Consider the following 17968-nt stretch of genomic DNA (forward strand, 5'->3'; position numbering starts at 1 on the left):
AACTTGGGTTCTTAGCAAGAAAAATTGCGAACTCTTGGCCGCGTTCGAGAGAAGAATCCTCCGAAGAATTTTTGGCCCTCTACATGAGGATGGACGAATCCGTAGCCTACACAATGACGAAATCTATGAGCGATACCATGACCATCCGGCTCAATAGGTTACGGTGGGCGGGTCACTCAATCCGTATGGATGAGGATGATCCCACCCGGAAAGTCTATAAGGGCAATATCTATGGTAGAAAAAGAAGACGAGGCAGATCCTGCTTAAGATGGAGCGATGGCGTGGGTCAGGACGCCAGACAGCTTTTAGGGATATCGAATTGGTGGACCTCGGCGGAAAACCGGGATGTCTGGAGTTCCTTATTAAGGCAGGCCTAGACCGGATACCGGTTGTTACGCCGTTGATGATGATGAATATCGGTGGAAGTGTCCTCCGCAAAACAAGCAAGACCCCTTAAAAAGAGAAGACAATACTGCAAGAAACATTACAAGATATACAAGTCAGGATGGGTGTTTGGCAATGTTCCAGGGGTGTTAAAACAAATGCGAAATATTGTACAGAGCCTCTTGATAAAATCATAAGTTGCAAAATTCGCTATAACGTTTGCTCTAGAACATAAAAAATCCAAAGCCCCTTTCTATCACACCAATGTATGTAGTCTATAAGACCCCGTGCGGAGAAAGGATACATAGTAGTGTGTTTCAGTCGAAGCGATTACACAACTATTAAACAAGTCGGAAGCGGGAAGCCTGCCGCTTCAGCTATAAAAAATTTTGTTGAGTTTCTGTTTGTACAAAGCCGGTAGTCTATCTTCTTCTTCTTCTGCTTTTATTCCGTTCAGAAGCGGAGTCTAGTCGTCTTCAGCGGTTGCATCATTTTGCTCGGTCAAAAGCCTTATTTGGTTGGTCGCGAGGCGTTGTTTCGGCCGGTCTTTTGGTGGTTTCCTATGGGCTTCGATGTTTACACCAACCTTGGCAAAAGAATTCTCGTTAGCGCGAATTATGTGACTATCACGGATGTCCTCATTTCGGGCGTGATCATGGAGTGTCGCTAATAGTCCACCGCAACACCTTCGCCTCCATTACTGCGAGGCGTCATTCGTTTTCTTTCATAGTCGGCTAACACACAGAACCATAGAGAGGGACAGGCCCCACAACACTGCGGTAAATTTCAGATTTGAGACTTTCATGGATACGTCGATCACAAACATCGCCAACTAAGAAACGCCGCTTCATCCAGGTTGCACAGGTAGCATTGATTCGAGATATTTTAATCGCTCAGTATATACATTAAATAAATCAGATTATTCACTTTAATGTTATACTGGTATACTATGTATGCACAAATGAGGTCTCAGGATGCAGTAAATTTCTGCAAAATAAACAACATCGACCCACTATGATTTTATATATTCAACTTTTACTAGCGTTATTGGAGCACATATGGGCATGGGGACAGTTCGATGCCTAAATGTTATATAGAGGCCTCATTATATTTTTTTTTTCAGACTTTTCAGGTGGGTACTTTTGAAGAATACCTTTCCTTCTCCGAAAGCCTTTCTTTGAGGACACAGATGTAGAAGGCATTAATGACATCTACTGCGATGTACTGAATAGTTCCCCTTGAAGAAGAGAAGAAAGTACGAAACTGCGTAACCTAATCATCTGTTTAATTGCTTGACGGAATTTTGTCTCCAATAATATCAGGCAGTCAAAAGCTGGGTGGTTTAGAAATCATAGTTAGAACAAAACATACTAATGATTGGGTAGTCCTAAGTCCGCATCCACTTGATGCCGGACCGGACCAAATTCAGGGCAACTTGCCCCCACCCTTGATGGTCCACGGACTCCTCTTTTTAGGTTTAACACCCAAGTTTCCAAAATTAAAAGAGGGACGAAGATGGCTATGGTTTCTTACCAGGGCAGAGGCAACTCTTCAGACGCTGCTTTACCTCTGCCCTGCGAGCAGCGTGAGCGAAGCGGCTCACAGATGTTACACGCTCCATTTCATAATTCGCAAAACACGACAACGGTACGAATTATAATCAATGTGAATCCGTCTACAGTTCAGATCAAAGCTTGACCGGAACTAGACAACTTTTTTAGAGATTGGGGACTCCTAAGTCCGTATTCAGTTGATGTCGAACCGGACCAAATGGAGAGGAACTTGGTCGCACATAGGACCCCCCTATCCCTAAAAAAGTTGTCTAGCTCCGGTAAAACTTTGGTCTGAATTGTAAGCGGATTTACGTTGATTATAATTCGTGCCCTTGTCATGTTTTGAGAATTATGAAAGGGAGCGTGTGACATCTGCGAGCCGCTTCGGTCGCGCTGCTCCCAGGGCAGAGGTGAAGCAGGGTCTGAAGAGTTGCTTCTGCCCTGGTAAGAAACCGTAGCCGTCTTCGTCCCTCTTTTAATACTAATGCATATCTAGAAGTTTTCACCTTAAAGATCCAAGTGGCTTCGTACTTTACTTGCCTTAGGCCTTTTCTTTAATTAATTCCACGCTTTCATAAAAGATAACTTACAACAGTGTATATAATATTATGAATTAAGAGAGACCTTCTACCACCTCAAAAAGAAAAGAATATTTGCTTAGGGAAACCCCACAAAGGCAAGAATAAGGTAAAAGTAGTTGACACATAAACATCTCAAGGAAATTCAGTGTTTAAACATAGCCTCGAATAATCACCATTAAATAAATAAGTAATTAAGTCACCGGTTTCCTAAAGTATCTCCACATTCGTTAATGTTTCAATTAATAGAATCTGAGTAGTAAATGACCTTATTTAAGATATCAAAGTAATTTCAAACTATGGCAAAAAAGAAAAAGATAAAATACTAGAAAATATCTTATTTGAAAGCGTAGACAGCGATTCGCAGGTGAAATCAGACCACATTTGTTGGCAAGTAAATGATATGATCGCATTTGAAGGTTCTTTAAATTTTAGATTTGTTTCACGGATTCAAGTAAATCGTCACGGACCTTTAAGAATTACAACGCTTTCAACAACAATTAGGCAATAAACAATAAGGAAACGGAAAGAATGTCATCAGGAATTCAATACACACTTTTCTCTCAGGTAATACCTGTATTTCAATATTAATAATATTGAAATATTTCAGTGATTCACAAACGTTTATTATTTTTAAAAAAGAGCACTCAAAAAAGATTTAGATTGAGATTGATTTCACATAGATATTTGCACTAATCACGAAGAATTCTCAAATATATTTCGAAGGATTTTCGCGCGTTTCGCCTAGAAGTTCCGGCAGAGACTAAACCCAAGAACCGATGGTCAAACATATTTCAGTTTGGTTGTTTTCAAATGTTAAGGGCACATTATGGTAATATAATTGAATTTATTTGCAAGAAGCCAATAGAGTGCTATTTATGCATATATTCCAGCATATATGCTTGGAATGGCGACAGAGAATCGAACGAATGCTTTTAGGTGACCAAGCACCAAGTCTAGTATCCGCCATATATTAGCGATTGCCTTCAACCCCATCTTTATGTAATTCTTCATACGCGACTTCCTGAGATGCAGTGAAAACTACAAATGGGAATATTATGAGCACCATATGACAACTTAAAACTATTGAATAATGAATAATAATACAATCTGATGGCGTCTCAAGAACAAGCTTTAACATGAAACGTGTCCGAGTGTTTTGGATTAACGAGCATTCAAAATATCGATTACATTCGATAATTGCAATAATGATGTTACGATATTGGCAGAGCACAGCTTAGCGATAATTTCCTCTTTCTGTAATAATTTAAAGCCATATATGTGAAGTACTAGACTAGTCAGTTTTTCAGTTTCTTTCAGTGACAAGCTGACAGCAGCGCTACCGCATGGAGACGAATACAAAGGTCCATGACCAAGCCGGATTCGAAACCGATGCAACGAGATCGAGATACTGATGCTCATCCAACTCGATCATCCCACCGTCAACAATTTTCATTGTTTACTGTTTTATTTCCAACCAAGAAGATTGTATACATGAGATTCACAGTGTATTCTCCCAAATTTTGTGGTGCAGAAAAATCATTGCGCATCTTCGACACGGCGGCAATTGTGGGAGAAAAATTCCGCGCATAAAGTCTGGTGTTAGTGCCGTGTATGTGATGCAGTGCATTGTTGTGCGCCCACGTGGTTGCGGGCATGTGGTATTGCACAGTTGTTTATGGCTTGACACGTGAGATGGGGAAACACATACAAGAAAACCATCGAAGGTCAAAGATACAGAATGATATTTCGTGCCCTTTTGTCGTCGGAGTTGCTCTTCTTGTTACCAACATTGCAAAAAGAGAAGGTAAAGGTTGTCCAAAAAACTCTACCATCCAATAAATGGTTGAGGATGAATTATCTGAGATCACCGGCATTTCGTTCGATTCAACATTTGAGGTTTTGAAGATGAGCTTCATCGCTGCCTTACTTGTGTGAGATATGCTAGAGGTCATGGCCAGCAATTGATGGGTGACCTTCCAGCCGTACGGACAACTTCAAGTCCACCGTTCCTGCATTGTGAGGTTGATTACGCAGGTCTATTCAAGGCTAGGATATCAAAAGGGCGTTCCATCGTTACACTGAAAGAGTACGTCTGCTTGTTTGTGTGCATGGCGACATAGGCTGTGCATCTCGAATTAATCAGCAATCTATCAACGGAAGCCTTTTTGGCTGCTTTCAAACGGTTTACGGCATCAAGAGGACTGTGTTCGAAAATATATAGCGATTACGGAACAAACTTTGTGGAAGTAAAGAACCAAATGGATCAGGAGATGCAACAGGCAATAGCTGTGACATCAAGAAAGGTAGGATTATCTGGTGATTTATTACAGTCGCAACCCTATATTTTGGGAGATTATGGGAAGCGGCTGAGTGCCCTAATGGCTCAAGTGGTTAGAGCGCTGGACTGCCGTAGCGGAAGTTCGCGATTCACATCTCACTGGCGGCAGAGGGATTTGCTATCAGCTGTGAATGAGTACCTGAGTCAAATCAGGGTAATAATCTCGAGCGAGCGTAATACTGACCACATTGCCTTCTACAGTGTTCTGTAGTGTACCGTTACGGTCTTGAATTACAGACGCAACGTATATGTGTTTATATATTAAGGAATGCGGGAACAGCAGAAAGCTAAACCAGCAAGGACGCTTTCTATAATTAGCTCTGCGCAGTTCTGAACATGCTTCCTAAAAGTGGCATTGTAATGTTGGTGGATGATTTTAGCCTGTTTTGACAGTACTATGACAACACGTCGCTTAAGCATATGATGGGAAAACATGATTTAGGGGCAGTAACAACAACAGTGAAAGGTTTTTACACTTTTTTAATCAGCAATACAATTAGGAGTTCTCTCAGCTTCGAAAAGGACCATTATCTGATGATCGCCCACCTTCGCTTGCATGTCGCTACCGCGACTGTTTGCATGGTTGCCCCGCAATCCTTATGCCATCTGGTGATCGCTCACCTTCGCTCGCATGTTGTAACTGCTTATGTTCGCATGGCTGCCTCCGCAATCTAAATGCCGTCTAGCAAACTCTAAGCGCCCGCCCCTAATATTGATCAGCACTGTGATATCTTATCACAGGCATGGGTGAAGTTATCGGCCACGTCACAAAAGGACGACACAAGACGTGGCTGACTGTGGAGCGGAACAGATCGATACGCACTGGAGCTCCATTACCGTGAAGAAGTGCAGCGAAGTATATGACCTGGCAAAAGGAATTCCGTCATTGCGTTAGCTACGAAAGCAGAAACTGACGTAAGGCGGATATGCCGCCTTAGTTTCTCATTGAGTCATGGAATTTGTTCAAGTGGCGCACTGAAGATAAACACCAGTAAGACCGAGGTTCTTAGGTCATCGCACTTTTTCTATTTGTAGAGCATCAAGGGTATTGAACGACCTAGGAAGCATTATCTTAGCCGACGGGTTTACCGGACGTATTGATGAGAAGACCGAAATGACAGTGGATAGGTCATACAGAAAGAAAGGGTGACAATATTATGGTGAATTATATCATGCAATGGAACCTATTATCCCAGGATGGCCGATGAGTAGGTTGTCCTAGAACTACGTGGCGTAAAGGAGTGCAAGCTTCTCGGAAAATCATGATGGGGGAATGAAAGTACATTCCTGGGAACCGGCAGCGATGTTGTGGTTTAGAGTAACTATTAAGGAGAATCATACATAATAAATTTAAAATAACGTTATTTTCTGTTCTAATTAAAACACCACAGTTTTTGCTTAGTAATTTTTAAAAATTGGTTAAAAAATGAAATTAAAGGATAATATTTTTTTCAAAAAATTAAAGTTACTTCTCAGCTAATGATACTTGTAGTGAGACGTAAAAGAAAAATTTTTCAATTTGTTTGTGCCACTTTTTTCTGGCCAAAATTACTAACTAATGCTTCATATTAAATTAGCTTTCTTTACTTTTGGGACATAATTTGAGATTCATCAGCAGTATCCCAAAACAAAAATTAAGTTGGCTTAAAACACATATGGCGGATTTTGTCCATTTTCTTTGGTCGGAGCGTCTGCCTCCGACAGCTTCATTCCTAGATCAAGTGGTGTATTGAGTGGCATGACGTCATTCTGAAACGATCCATTCTAATGATCATTGAATAATTCCGAAAAAACCAAACCAAAACCATAGACATTTTCTCAAGAATTTGTAGAATTCCTCGATTTTTCTGCAGTTTCTTGGCAGCACACTCAGGTCATCAAGGTAGGCGATGGTTATAATCAGATTGTCGCCATCGCCGTTCATATTCGCATTCCGGGATGATGGGTCCACTCCAAACATATGTAATTCTTCGTTCAGACGTTGGTGCCTACAAAATCCAACTCGTTTTAGTTAATGCAAGGACTAGCTTGGACATCTTCTCGACTTTGTGCTCTTGGATTTTAGATCCTTACTTCCTTTCAATGATGAACTTTTAATTTTTCGGTGTATCCTGATATTCTGGGAGGTCATATGGAGGTAATTTTCTCTTCAATAATACCGTCTAGAAAAGCAGTGGAGTTATCTATCTGCCTTATGAGCATCTCACGTTGTGCCGCGAGAGTCATAGCAAGACAAATAGAAGTAAATTGAGTCACAGGAGCGTATGTCTTGCCATAATCTTTTCCAGGACGCTGGCAGTTAGTAAAAGCCCCCTTCTGAATACCATGGCCTTCCGTTTAGTTATATTTATTTCTTAGGTGTATTCGATTACATACAGTCGTTAAGTAGGCTACGGAATCGTCCATCCTCATGTAGGGGGCCGAAAATTCTTCGGGGGATTCTTCTCTCGAACGCGGCCAATAGTTCGCAATTCTTCTTGCTAAGAACCTAAGTCTCCGAGGAATACATGAGAACTGGCAAGATCATAGTCTTGTACAGTAAGAGCTTTGATCCTATGGTGAGACGTTTCGAGCGGAACAGTTTTTGTAAGCTGAAATAGGCTCTGTTGGCTGACAACAACCGTGCGCGGATTTCATCATCGTAGCTGTGATCGGTTGTGATTTTCGACCCTAGATAGGAGAAATTATCAATGGTCTCAAAATTGTATTCTTCCTGTTTGACCAGTGCGGTTTGATGTTTTTGGTTGGTTCGTCTTCGGTGCTGACGTTGCCGCCATATATTTTGTCTTGCCTTCATTGTTGAAGTCGAATGGTCTTGAGAGTGATTAACTTCGTCGGAATACCGAATTCTCTCCTGGCCGTGTACAGTTTTACCCTGACTATGCTATCATAGGCGGCTTTAAAGTCGATGAAAAGATGGTGCAACTGATGACCATATTCCAACAGTTTTTCCATCGCTTGCCGCAGAGAGAAAATCTGATCTGTTGCTAATTGGCCTGGAGTGAAGTCTCTTTGGTATGGGCCAATAATGTGGTGAGCGTATGGGTCTACCCGGCCTAGCAAGATAGCAGAGAATATCTTATAAATGGACTTAGCAATGTGATGATAATTGCTGCACTGTGTGATATCTCCCTTTTTATGTATGAGACAGATAATGCCTTTTTGCCAGTCGTCAGGCATTGATTCGCTGTCCCATACTTTGAGCATCAGTTAATGAACCGCTTGGTGTAATTGGTTGCTTCCATATTTAACCAATTCGGGTGTAATTCCATCGGCTCCTGGCGACTTATGGTTTTTAAGCCGATGAATTGCACGGAATGTTTCTTCTAGGCTTGGTGGTGGCAGTATTTGTCCGTTGTCTTCAGTTGGCGGGACCTCCAACTCGCCGATGTTCTGGTTGTTCAGTAGTTCATCAAAGTACTCAACCCATCGCTCCAATATGCCCATTCTGTCGGAAATCAGATTTCCGTCTTCTTCTCGGCAGAATGAGCATCGAAGTGTGTAAGGTTTCATCCTGCTGACCGGTTGGTAAAACTTCCGCGCCTGGTGTGGTTGTTCCCTGTAATTTTCAAGTTCATAGACCTGTTGGTTCTCCCAGGCTTCCTTTTTCCGTCTGTGAAGTCGCTTCTCTGCTCGCCGCTCTGTTGACGGTTGCGAGCGGGAATGAATTCCACAATCTGGAGCTCCATTACCATGCAAAATTACGCAAAGTGCAGCGTAGCGTACGACGGGAGGGGACAAAAAGAGTTCCACCATTGTGTTGGCCACGAAAGCAGAAGCTGCCGTACAGCAGTAATTAGCGACGATTTCACCAGCGTATGCCGCATCACGGAAGAATTTGCAGGTGGTCGTATTCCTTTCGATGATCTTGTGAGAGGTATTAACTGTAAGCTTCTCGTCCAAGAAGATAAGTAGCTGAAGAGGCAGAAGGAGCATTTTACCACGATTCTCAATTGTTTAACATCCGGTGAAGTTTTACTACAGATTGCTCCTTTAAACTGGACTTGATAGTTTCCCCGCGGAATTGTTTCCCAATGCGCTTAAGAAGGAAATTACCGATAAGAATTCGAAAAGGGGCATTGCCTTGAGTTTGACCATTGGCGGACTTTTTTTCGTCTTTCCTGCTTTTTCTAGCTAAAATAATCCTGAAACGTATAAGAAAACACCTCGAAAGCTTAGTTGATAGAGAGCAGGTTTGTTTCTACTCCGGATGCTTCTATGCCGACCACATTAACATTCTTCGGATCATTGTGGAGCAGTGTACAGATCATAGCTCCTCTTGCTTCAATAAGGCTTGTATCTAGAATTCTCTACGCAGAACGGACATCTCCGAAAGAGCGACATTCAATGACGTAAATCTGCATCGGAGTAAAATCTTAGGAGACTTTACATTATCTGTTATGACAATAATAGGATTTCTCTTTTTTTTTAAAAAAAAATCATTCATGAGAGTAGTAAACAGGATTAGATTTTTTTCGAAATAACATCCTTCCGCATCTACAAATGAATTTTCAAGTTTTCGTATGTCTCCAGGAGCGACTGGATCGGAATCTTGTTTAGCTTTCTCATCACGGCTTGTTGAACCGCCTTTACCAAGGCATAATGGGGCGAGATACTCTACTGGCAATACTTGGCAATGGTTAGGCGGACATCAAAAATGCGTTTTCGCAGCCTTGCCCAAGAAAGGATTATGGTCGCTCGAAGGATCCTCAAAAGATGGGTGGTCGGGCTCTTGAACTTTTGTTGAATCCGGTTTCCTACCAATTTGGTGATCTTGAATACTAGTCGGCTCCTCGTTATTGAGCATGACGTCAACGGTATTTTTTGTCAACACATTCTGCTCGATTCTCCTGTCAACATCCAATTCATCATCTGCCTCATATCATTCACTTACGTACATACGTACGAGTACGATAATCACATCTGTTTGCTTTCTCACCGGGTCATGGAAGTTGACCAAATGGCTCCGGACTTGGAAAAGGAGGAATTAGAGTTGAAGTTGGATTTCCAATGAAATTAAAGTATTCATTGGAGGCGACTTGTTTCCACTGGCTGTACGTATTCAAATATATAAAAACAATCTTTTAAGTCAGCACACAAAGCCCACTGGTAAAAGTAGCATGTAGCTACCTAAATGTGTATCCGGGTAGATAAAATAGAATAAACCACTGACTTAAACGAAGGATATTTTTTTAATAATTGAAAATCAAAGTTCTCAGTCTGGCGGGTCATTGGACTCTCTCTATCTGGATTAATGGGTGAGCATCAAAGGCGTGAATCAATTTGTATATCTAGGAAGCGTGGTTCCTACCGATGGTGATACCGAACTCCGGCCTGGTTTAGGTCTGTACTTATGACGGATTTCACTTGAATATAATTCGTACCCATTACTGTTTACGATTATATTTAAGTGGAGCAATTACCATCTGTCGTTACTTTCGATTACGCTGCTCCTAGGGGAGAGGTGAGGCAACGTCTGATGAAACCGTCAGTCAACTTTTTCGTTCTTTTTTACCGAACTTGATGTTGTCCGACGCATTAACAATGTTAGACTCGCTTTCGCTGCTCTGTGTAAAATCTGGAAATGCAATCATCTCAACACCAAGATCAAGTTGAGACTGTTCTGTGCTAGTGTTTTTTTTGTGTTGCTATATAGGAGTAGCAGATGAAAAGTGAACTCCACTGTTACTCAAAACTCCAAGCCTTTGTCAATAATTGCCTGACACAATCTCAAACGCAGAACTTGGTCGGTGCACAGGCCTGGCAATTGTACGCACTGTGATCGGAAGTGGCAGTGTATAGGTCACACATTAAGGAGAGGCGACAACTGCATTGCGGGTTACGCCATGCAATGTAGTTCATTCTCCCAAGATGACCGACGAGTAGGTCGTCCCAAGGGCACTTGGTATAGAACAATAGAGGAGAAGTGCGGGCGTCTCGGGAAGTCGTAGGGGAAGCTGAAAACTATTTCAGGTAACCCCGAACGATTTCGCGTAGGTGTTTTTTACGCGCTATACCCCACCAGGAGGCAAATGGTAACTATATATAAAGTTCTCAATTTGACTGCATTAATAGATAGAAAATCGAAAATGTCGAACAATTTATATATCCAGGTAGCGTTTTTCTGCCGATGACGCCATCAAACTTGATGTAGCTTGACGTCCTAATTCTGCCTTCGCTGATTTGACCAATGTCTAGAAATGCTGAGATAGTTGCATTTCTAGATTTTGGACAAACCAACCAACCAAACTAATATCAAGTTAAGGCTGTTTCGCGCCGAAGCCACCTCTGTGCTTCTATATGAGAAGGAAAGCAAAAAGAAATTGACCGCCATTGTTATTCAAAAATTCCAAGCTTTCATCAACTCATATCTGCATCGTGCCATCGGATATTCTGACCTGAGATGAGAACAAATGAAGAACTTAGCCAGCGTACGGGCCAGATACCCAAGGAGGTGTCACTCAAAAAGTAAAAGCGGCAGTGGATAGGTCAAGTTCATTGCGGGTCATATACCATGGAATGGAACATTATCTCATGATCATCGGTGAATGGGTCGCCTTAAAACTGCGGGGTAGAATGAATGCAAGTTTCTCGGAAAATCGTGAAGGGGAGTTGAAGCGCATTAGTAGGAACCGCCGTGTCAGCGGGATACCCTAGCCCGGCAGAATCCCAAACGAAGGACTGCGTTGACATATGGGCCAGATATCGATAGAAGTGATGATAGGAAGGCGGAAATAGTAGTGGTTATGTCATAATTTAAGAAAGGGGGGAGGCTATACTATGCGTTTGTCGCTTTAGAAATACGAGGTGCAAAACAGTACAGGCAGAGTGTTTCTCGAGTGTCTAAACTGCGTTGACGTTTCACCAAAACATTCCTCCAGCAAGTCCAGCGCGTCAAAAATGTCGGCGTAGGTACCGAATTTCGAGCATATGCGCCATGCATTGCTTTTCATGTTCAATCAAGGGAAAAAAGTTTCCGAGAGCCACTGTGCACTTGCGAAAGCTTATGGCGATCGTGTATTAACACTTCGAACATGTGAAACGTGGTTTCGACAATTCAAAAATGGAGATTTCGACGTGAACGACGCTGCACGCTCCGGCAAGCGAAAATCGTTTGCTGACACCGAATTGCAAGCATTATTGGATGAAGGCAACACGCAAATGCAACGACAGCTTGTAGATACGTTGGGAGTTCAACAGCAAGCAATTTCGAAACGTCTGCAAGCCATGAGAAAAATTCAGAAGTGTGGGAAGTGGGTGCCGCATGAACTAATCGAGAGACAAATGGAGAACCGAAAAGTGACGTGTGAAATGCTGCTTCAAGTCGAAGTCGTTCGCGACACGCTGGAAAAACTCAAGTGGGGGGTGCTTAACCATGCCCCATCGGATTACCACCTCTTTGCCTCGTTGGGCCACGCACTTTCTGAGAAGCGCTTCAAGTCGTACGAAAATTTGCGGAAATGGCTCCTTGAGAGGTTCACCTCCAAAGACAGTCAATTCTACTGGCGTGGTATTCACAAATTACCAGAAAGGCGGAAAAATGTGTAGAAAACGATGGAAAATTATTTCGAATAAAATAACTATTACGGTTTCCTTGGAATTATGTGTTTTATTCAACAAAAAAAAATCGGAAATTAATTAGGAGTACACCTGGTACCTAGTAATTGGGTCACCTATTGTTGATTGCATTATTTGATCCCTTATACAGGGTGCGACAGCATAACTTCCTTTTTTAAAATGCGCGCCACTCAGTTAGTTGATGTCATAGCGGAGCGCTAGTGGTCTCGTTAAAGAGGGGATACTATAAAGTTTTGTCCCGACATGGTTCAGTCGCCATCATGCGTTGGAATAGTGAGGAGCGTACCTTTGCCGTTGAGGTTTACTTTGCAAGCGGATGTTCGGTTATTGCAACACAGCGTGCATTTCGGAATCGCTTTAATTTAGCCCCGTTGGCTCCCGTCCCAGACCGCAAATCAATTGTTACATGGGTCACTACATTCAGACAAACTGCAAGTGCGACAAAAGGAACAACTGGAGTCCCTCGGCCCGTTAGATCACCTGAGAACATTGAAGCAGTGAGAGCGTTAATGTTGCGATCGCCACGGCGTTCTGCGCGCAAACGCGCATCTGCCCTTGGACTATCCGATCGTTCTGTGAGAAGAATTCTTCGTGATGATCTTCATTTTCATCCCTATAAGATGGCGATAGTGCAGGAACTTTCAAAACGTGACTTCTTCTTGATGTCGTTCCCGAGGGTGCTATTGTTTTTTTAGCGATGAAGCCCATTTTCATTTGTGTGGGTCGGTTAACAAACAAAACATGCGCTACTGGGCTGACACCAACCCTCGAGAATTGTATCAAAAGCCTTTGCATTCACCCAAAGTCACAGTGTGGTGTGCAATTTCCTCAGCTGGAATTATTGGTCCCTGGTTTTTTGAGGAAAATGAGGTTACAGTGACAGTGAATTCGGACCGGTATGTAAACATGCTACAGAATTTTTTTTTCCCACGGCTGTACTATGCGCTTGTCGCTTTAAAAATACGAGGTGTACAACAGTACAGGATGGTTTATGGCAAACATACAAATACAAAATCAGTCTACTATACCTAGTAGCAGATTTTCAATTTTGAGAAGTCGATTTTCAGTTTCGAAAAGAACGCATTTAAAAAAGTAGAATGCGATTTTTAACCATAAAACCTTAACTGACCATTAATCTGCTGTATCTAGTCCATAAACCTTAGGTTTCTTCAAGAAACATGAAACGCCTTGGCTTCAATTCTTGTCCTTTTAGCAAAGTCACTCGAACGTCATTCGGATCGATAAATACGTACTTTATCACGACTTATCACGTGTTGACCACTATAATTTCGGAACGACTCCGAATATCAAAAAATCACTTTGCCCCCCTTCTGACTACCATTCACTTCCGTTTAGTTATATTTGTTTCTTAGGAGTATTCGACTTCCTACAGTTGACCGATGTCCCGAACGGTCTAACAAATCGCAAACGTCGTTCTTTAATATCGAACAAAATTCGTCCTCGCCTAAATCGATTGGGTTTTTTCTGGATCGGAGGTTATGGATTTCGCTGGAACCTCCATTGTGCATACGATTTCAGGGTCACCCTCGACTTGTTCTTCAGTAGCGTGATGCTTCCTTGGGCTACTTGGTTTTCCTTTGATTACCTTCCTGGTTTACGCTTAAAGAAGTTACAACTTCAGAGGTTGAAACCCCTCTGTGTTACTATATGAGAGTAACACATAGAAATTGACGGTCATTGTTACTCGAAAGCTTGAAGCTTTCTTCAACTCACGTCTGTCTCGTGACATCGGGATATTTTGGCCTGAGACAATAACAGATTAAGAACTTCGTCGGCCAGTTATTCCTAAACGTGTTGTTCAGAAAGCAGAAGTGGCAGTGGACAGGTCAACTTCATTGCGGATTATACTATAAGATGGAACACATTATCCCATGTTCCCCAGTGAGTGGGTCGCCTTCAAACTAGGTTGCATAGGTTAAGTTCAAGCTTCTCAGAAAATTGTGAAGGGGAGTCAAAGCGGATTGCTAGGAACCGTCGTGTCAGCGAGATACTCTAGCTCGACATACTGCGCCGGCGTACGGGCCAGAAGTATTGATTAGAAGGTGGAAGTGGCAATGAATATATCATAATTTATGAAAGGACTGGCTAGAAATACAAAGTACAGAACAGTAGAGGAGGAACGTTTCTCGGGACGATAACGACGATGGTTTATGGCAAACATGCAAATACAAAATTAGAACAGAAGAGAACTTCTAAATCTAAATTTTTACAAGGGCTATGACCGATTGTCAATAATCCAGGTCATTGTAAAACTAAACTAATCTCAGTACGTGATATAATTTTAATTCGTCCCAAAACCACAGAAAATAGTTAACGTACATTATTAATATAAATCACATCAAACAGTCCAGGGCATCTATCTATGCATACATATATATATAGAGATTGCACGTCCAGTGCCATTAAACCAAACAAAGGAGTATTTTGCTAATTATTGCTTTAAGATTTTCATCTGACTTTTTGAAAGAGCAATAACCCACCATTTTATTAAGCGACATCATACAGACAAAGCGCAATAACTCACAATATATCTGCTTGCGAACTGGGTGTTATCTTATCAATCTCCCATTCATTATCATCAAAAATAATGGAGTAAATGTGTTTGTAAGAGTTTATGCGAGCATTTCCACACACGATTAGCCACAAAGATCAGCTTTATGGCACTGGTATAAAATGACTAATTTCTGATTGAAGATATTTCTATTTTTATGTAGGAAAATCAGCTTTATTAGTTTAGGGGTTTATCCGCAGATTTTGCATATCACGAGAAGCTGCGTTTGCTAGAAAATTGATTGAATCAATAGATGAGTGCGATGGTGTATGGCCAACAACTCTCGTTGTTTCGATTCGATCAGGCTTCTTATTATTAACAAAAGATAATGAAGAGTTGTGTGGAAAATCGATTCTAGTTTCTGGGAGATAAAATTGTTGTTGAACATAGCTCTCGAAGCATTACCTCATATTATTTTCTGCAGCTCTAGTAACACACTAATACTCTGGGCAATACATTATAAGCCTCCCTGGTATGTTATGACACAATTTTTTAAATGCTTCCCATAACCCAACTGCATAGTACGTCGTAGTTGCCATTTATTTAATTTTTCGAGAAGCAGGAAGAAGGGCAATGCATTTCCGTTCGCCTGCCTCCTTCCAGCCGTATTGCATCGATCCATCTATTCCTCGAACAGCCAGGGCGCCCGCATATTCAAGAAACCTTTAAGATTGTTTTAAAAATAACTTCTCAAGTCGAAGCGATAAACAACTGCGAGTACGAGAAGTTGGTGTTATGAGGAGTTGCGGGAAAAGCAACCAACAACGGGGAAACGAATGAGAGTGAGTCGAGGAAAAAGGTCATGTCAAGTAAACAATTTTCATTGAAGCGTCATAAAATGTACACTAAATAGTTTAAGCATTTCTTGCCACAAGCTCTCCATGGCTTGGGGTGCATAGAATGCAAAGTTGATGCACGTACAGCACAGCTGAAAATTGAGGTGCATTCCTTTGTGTGAGAGTGCAATCATGCAGATATGATGTACCCAGCAATCGAGAGGTGCAATCGATAGCAAATAATAGAAACTTAGTAGAAATAGCTATCTTCTTGGCTGGGTAATAAAAGATAGAAAATGAAATTCTTCACACAATTTGCAATTTTCAATAATGCCATCCCGCTAGGCAAGAAAATGATGCAGCAGAATTTTATCTTTTCAGTGACTAAGCTTTATCGCAATTGACCGCAAGGCGTTCCGCCGTGCTAAGTAGAAATTTCTAGTCGGTAGTATTAGTGAAAATTGCGGTTCAATTGAGGCGGTTTGATGCAGATTTGCACATTTTGTGGGCTCCCGGTTTTTGAAAGAATCTAATCTCCACTGATTGGAAATCAAGATTGCACTGAACAGACGAGAACCAACAAAAGATACATACTCAGGTTGTCAGGCCGTTGTATTTTCTTAGCTTGCACCATCTATTTCAAGTTGAAATTATTTCGTAATATTGTTTATGCTTTGTTACAGAGATCAATACAAAGGAAGTAGCGTTTAGGCCTGAATGACGTCAGATTTTATTCAAATTTTATCTAAGATAAGATGCATTATCGGTTCTTGGACCCGACAAAATTCCAGATCATCAACTACGTGCCATACCAGAAAATGAGATGACTAGAAGACAAAGGAGAAAATGTGTGTCTTTCGGACTCTTCAAGTTCGCCAGGATGACTTTTGGTTTGTGTAGCACTGCGCAGACTCTCCAGAGGTTCATCCATACTATCTTGCAAAATTTGAACTTTTGTTTCGTTTTAGTCGCTTCTTCTTCAGAATTTGAACACTTGGACCATCTCGAGTGCATCTTTGAACATCTCCTTGGGGCGGGACTGTCCTAAACGTTGAGAAACACAGATTCCTAGAGAAGCAGGTAAAATTTCTCGGCCACTTAATAACCCCTGATGGAATTCAACCTGACCCAGACAAGGTTAAGACCATTAAGAGCTTTCCCCTGCCAAACACGGTGAACGATCTGCGAAGATTCTTGGGCATGTTAAACTTCTATCGTCGTTTCTTGATGTGATCCTGATCGTCTACTTGTCCGGGCTCAAAACTAACGACTCCCACGACTTTTCGTGGTCTGCTGAGACCGTCCATGCATTTGAGTTCATCAAACAACAGCTTGTTGATGCACCACTACTGGCATTTCCTCAGTCAGATACACCTCTAGCTGTGTTCGTAGATGCCTCAGATACTGCGGTGGGCGCTGCTCTTCACCAACGAGTGAATCAAATCTGGCAACCGTTGAACTTCTTTCCAAAACAGCTCAACCCAGCTCAATGCAACTACAGCACCTACGATGAGCTATTCTTCGCGTACCTCGCTATAAAATACTTGCGTTTCTCCCTTGAGGCCGTGCACCGTGTTCACGGACCACAAGTCCCTTACTTTCGCGTTTAGACAAAAGCTCGACAAAGTGTCTCCTCGCCAAATTCGGCACTTGAGTTATATCAGCCAGTTTACTTCTGATATACAACACGTGTCTGGAAAAGACAATGTTGTTGCAGACGCTTTGTTGCGAATCTCGGAGGTCACAGTCCCCGCCGCAGTCATTTTAAACGCAATCGCCGAGACACAAAAAGACAACGCGAGCTTCAGAGCCTGAAGGTAAACTCCAAATATAAATTCAAGGAGTTTTCTATTTTCGGCTCAAACTCTTATTTCTCTACGAGACCTCAAATAAAGCCGATTTTTGCAGGAAAGTATTTCACGCAATACACGATCTTGCACACCCAAGCATCAGGACGACGAACCGGTTAGTCACCGAAAAATACTTCTGGCTGTCCATGAAAAAGACGTAAACTCTTGGGCCAGACAGTGCATCGCGTGCCAAAAGTGCAAGATGTAAGTGTATTCCCTAGGTCAACCAAGCGCTTCCACACCATGGTATACTGGAACGTTGGCACCGGACGCTGAAAACCGCCTTAATGGCTGGCGACGACGCATCGTGGTCGCGGTCCTTGCCTCGGTCTCCGC

At 42.1% G+C, this 17968-nt stretch overlaps 1 protein-coding gene across 8 annotated transcripts in view; it reads right to left on the reverse strand.

Annotated features, from left to right (window-relative positions):
* The window catches only part of LOC119650219 (epsin-1), a 64160-nt gene that overhangs the window by 39387 nt on the left and 6805 nt on the right, over positions 1-17968 (reverse strand). For 2 of the 8 annotated variants that reach the window (XM_038052793.1, XM_038052791.1), the window contains exon 1: positions 3072-3283. The exons of 5 other annotated variants lie outside the window; for them this stretch is intronic. In XM_038052793.1, the coding sequence (XP_037908721.1) occupies position 3072 (1 nt within the window). In that variant the 5' untranslated portion in view covers positions 3073-3283. Of the gene's footprint in view, positions 1-3071; positions 3284-17968 lie in introns of those variants that run through there. One more of the 8 variants, XM_038052792.1, reaches the window with a different exon arrangement.

The sequence above is a fragment of the Hermetia illucens genome, chromosome 2 (assembly GCF_905115235.1).
Source record: "Hermetia illucens chromosome 2, iHerIll2.2.curated.20191125, whole genome shotgun sequence".
Taxonomy (NCBI): Eukaryota; Metazoa; Arthropoda; class Insecta; order Diptera; family Stratiomyidae; genus Hermetia; species Hermetia illucens.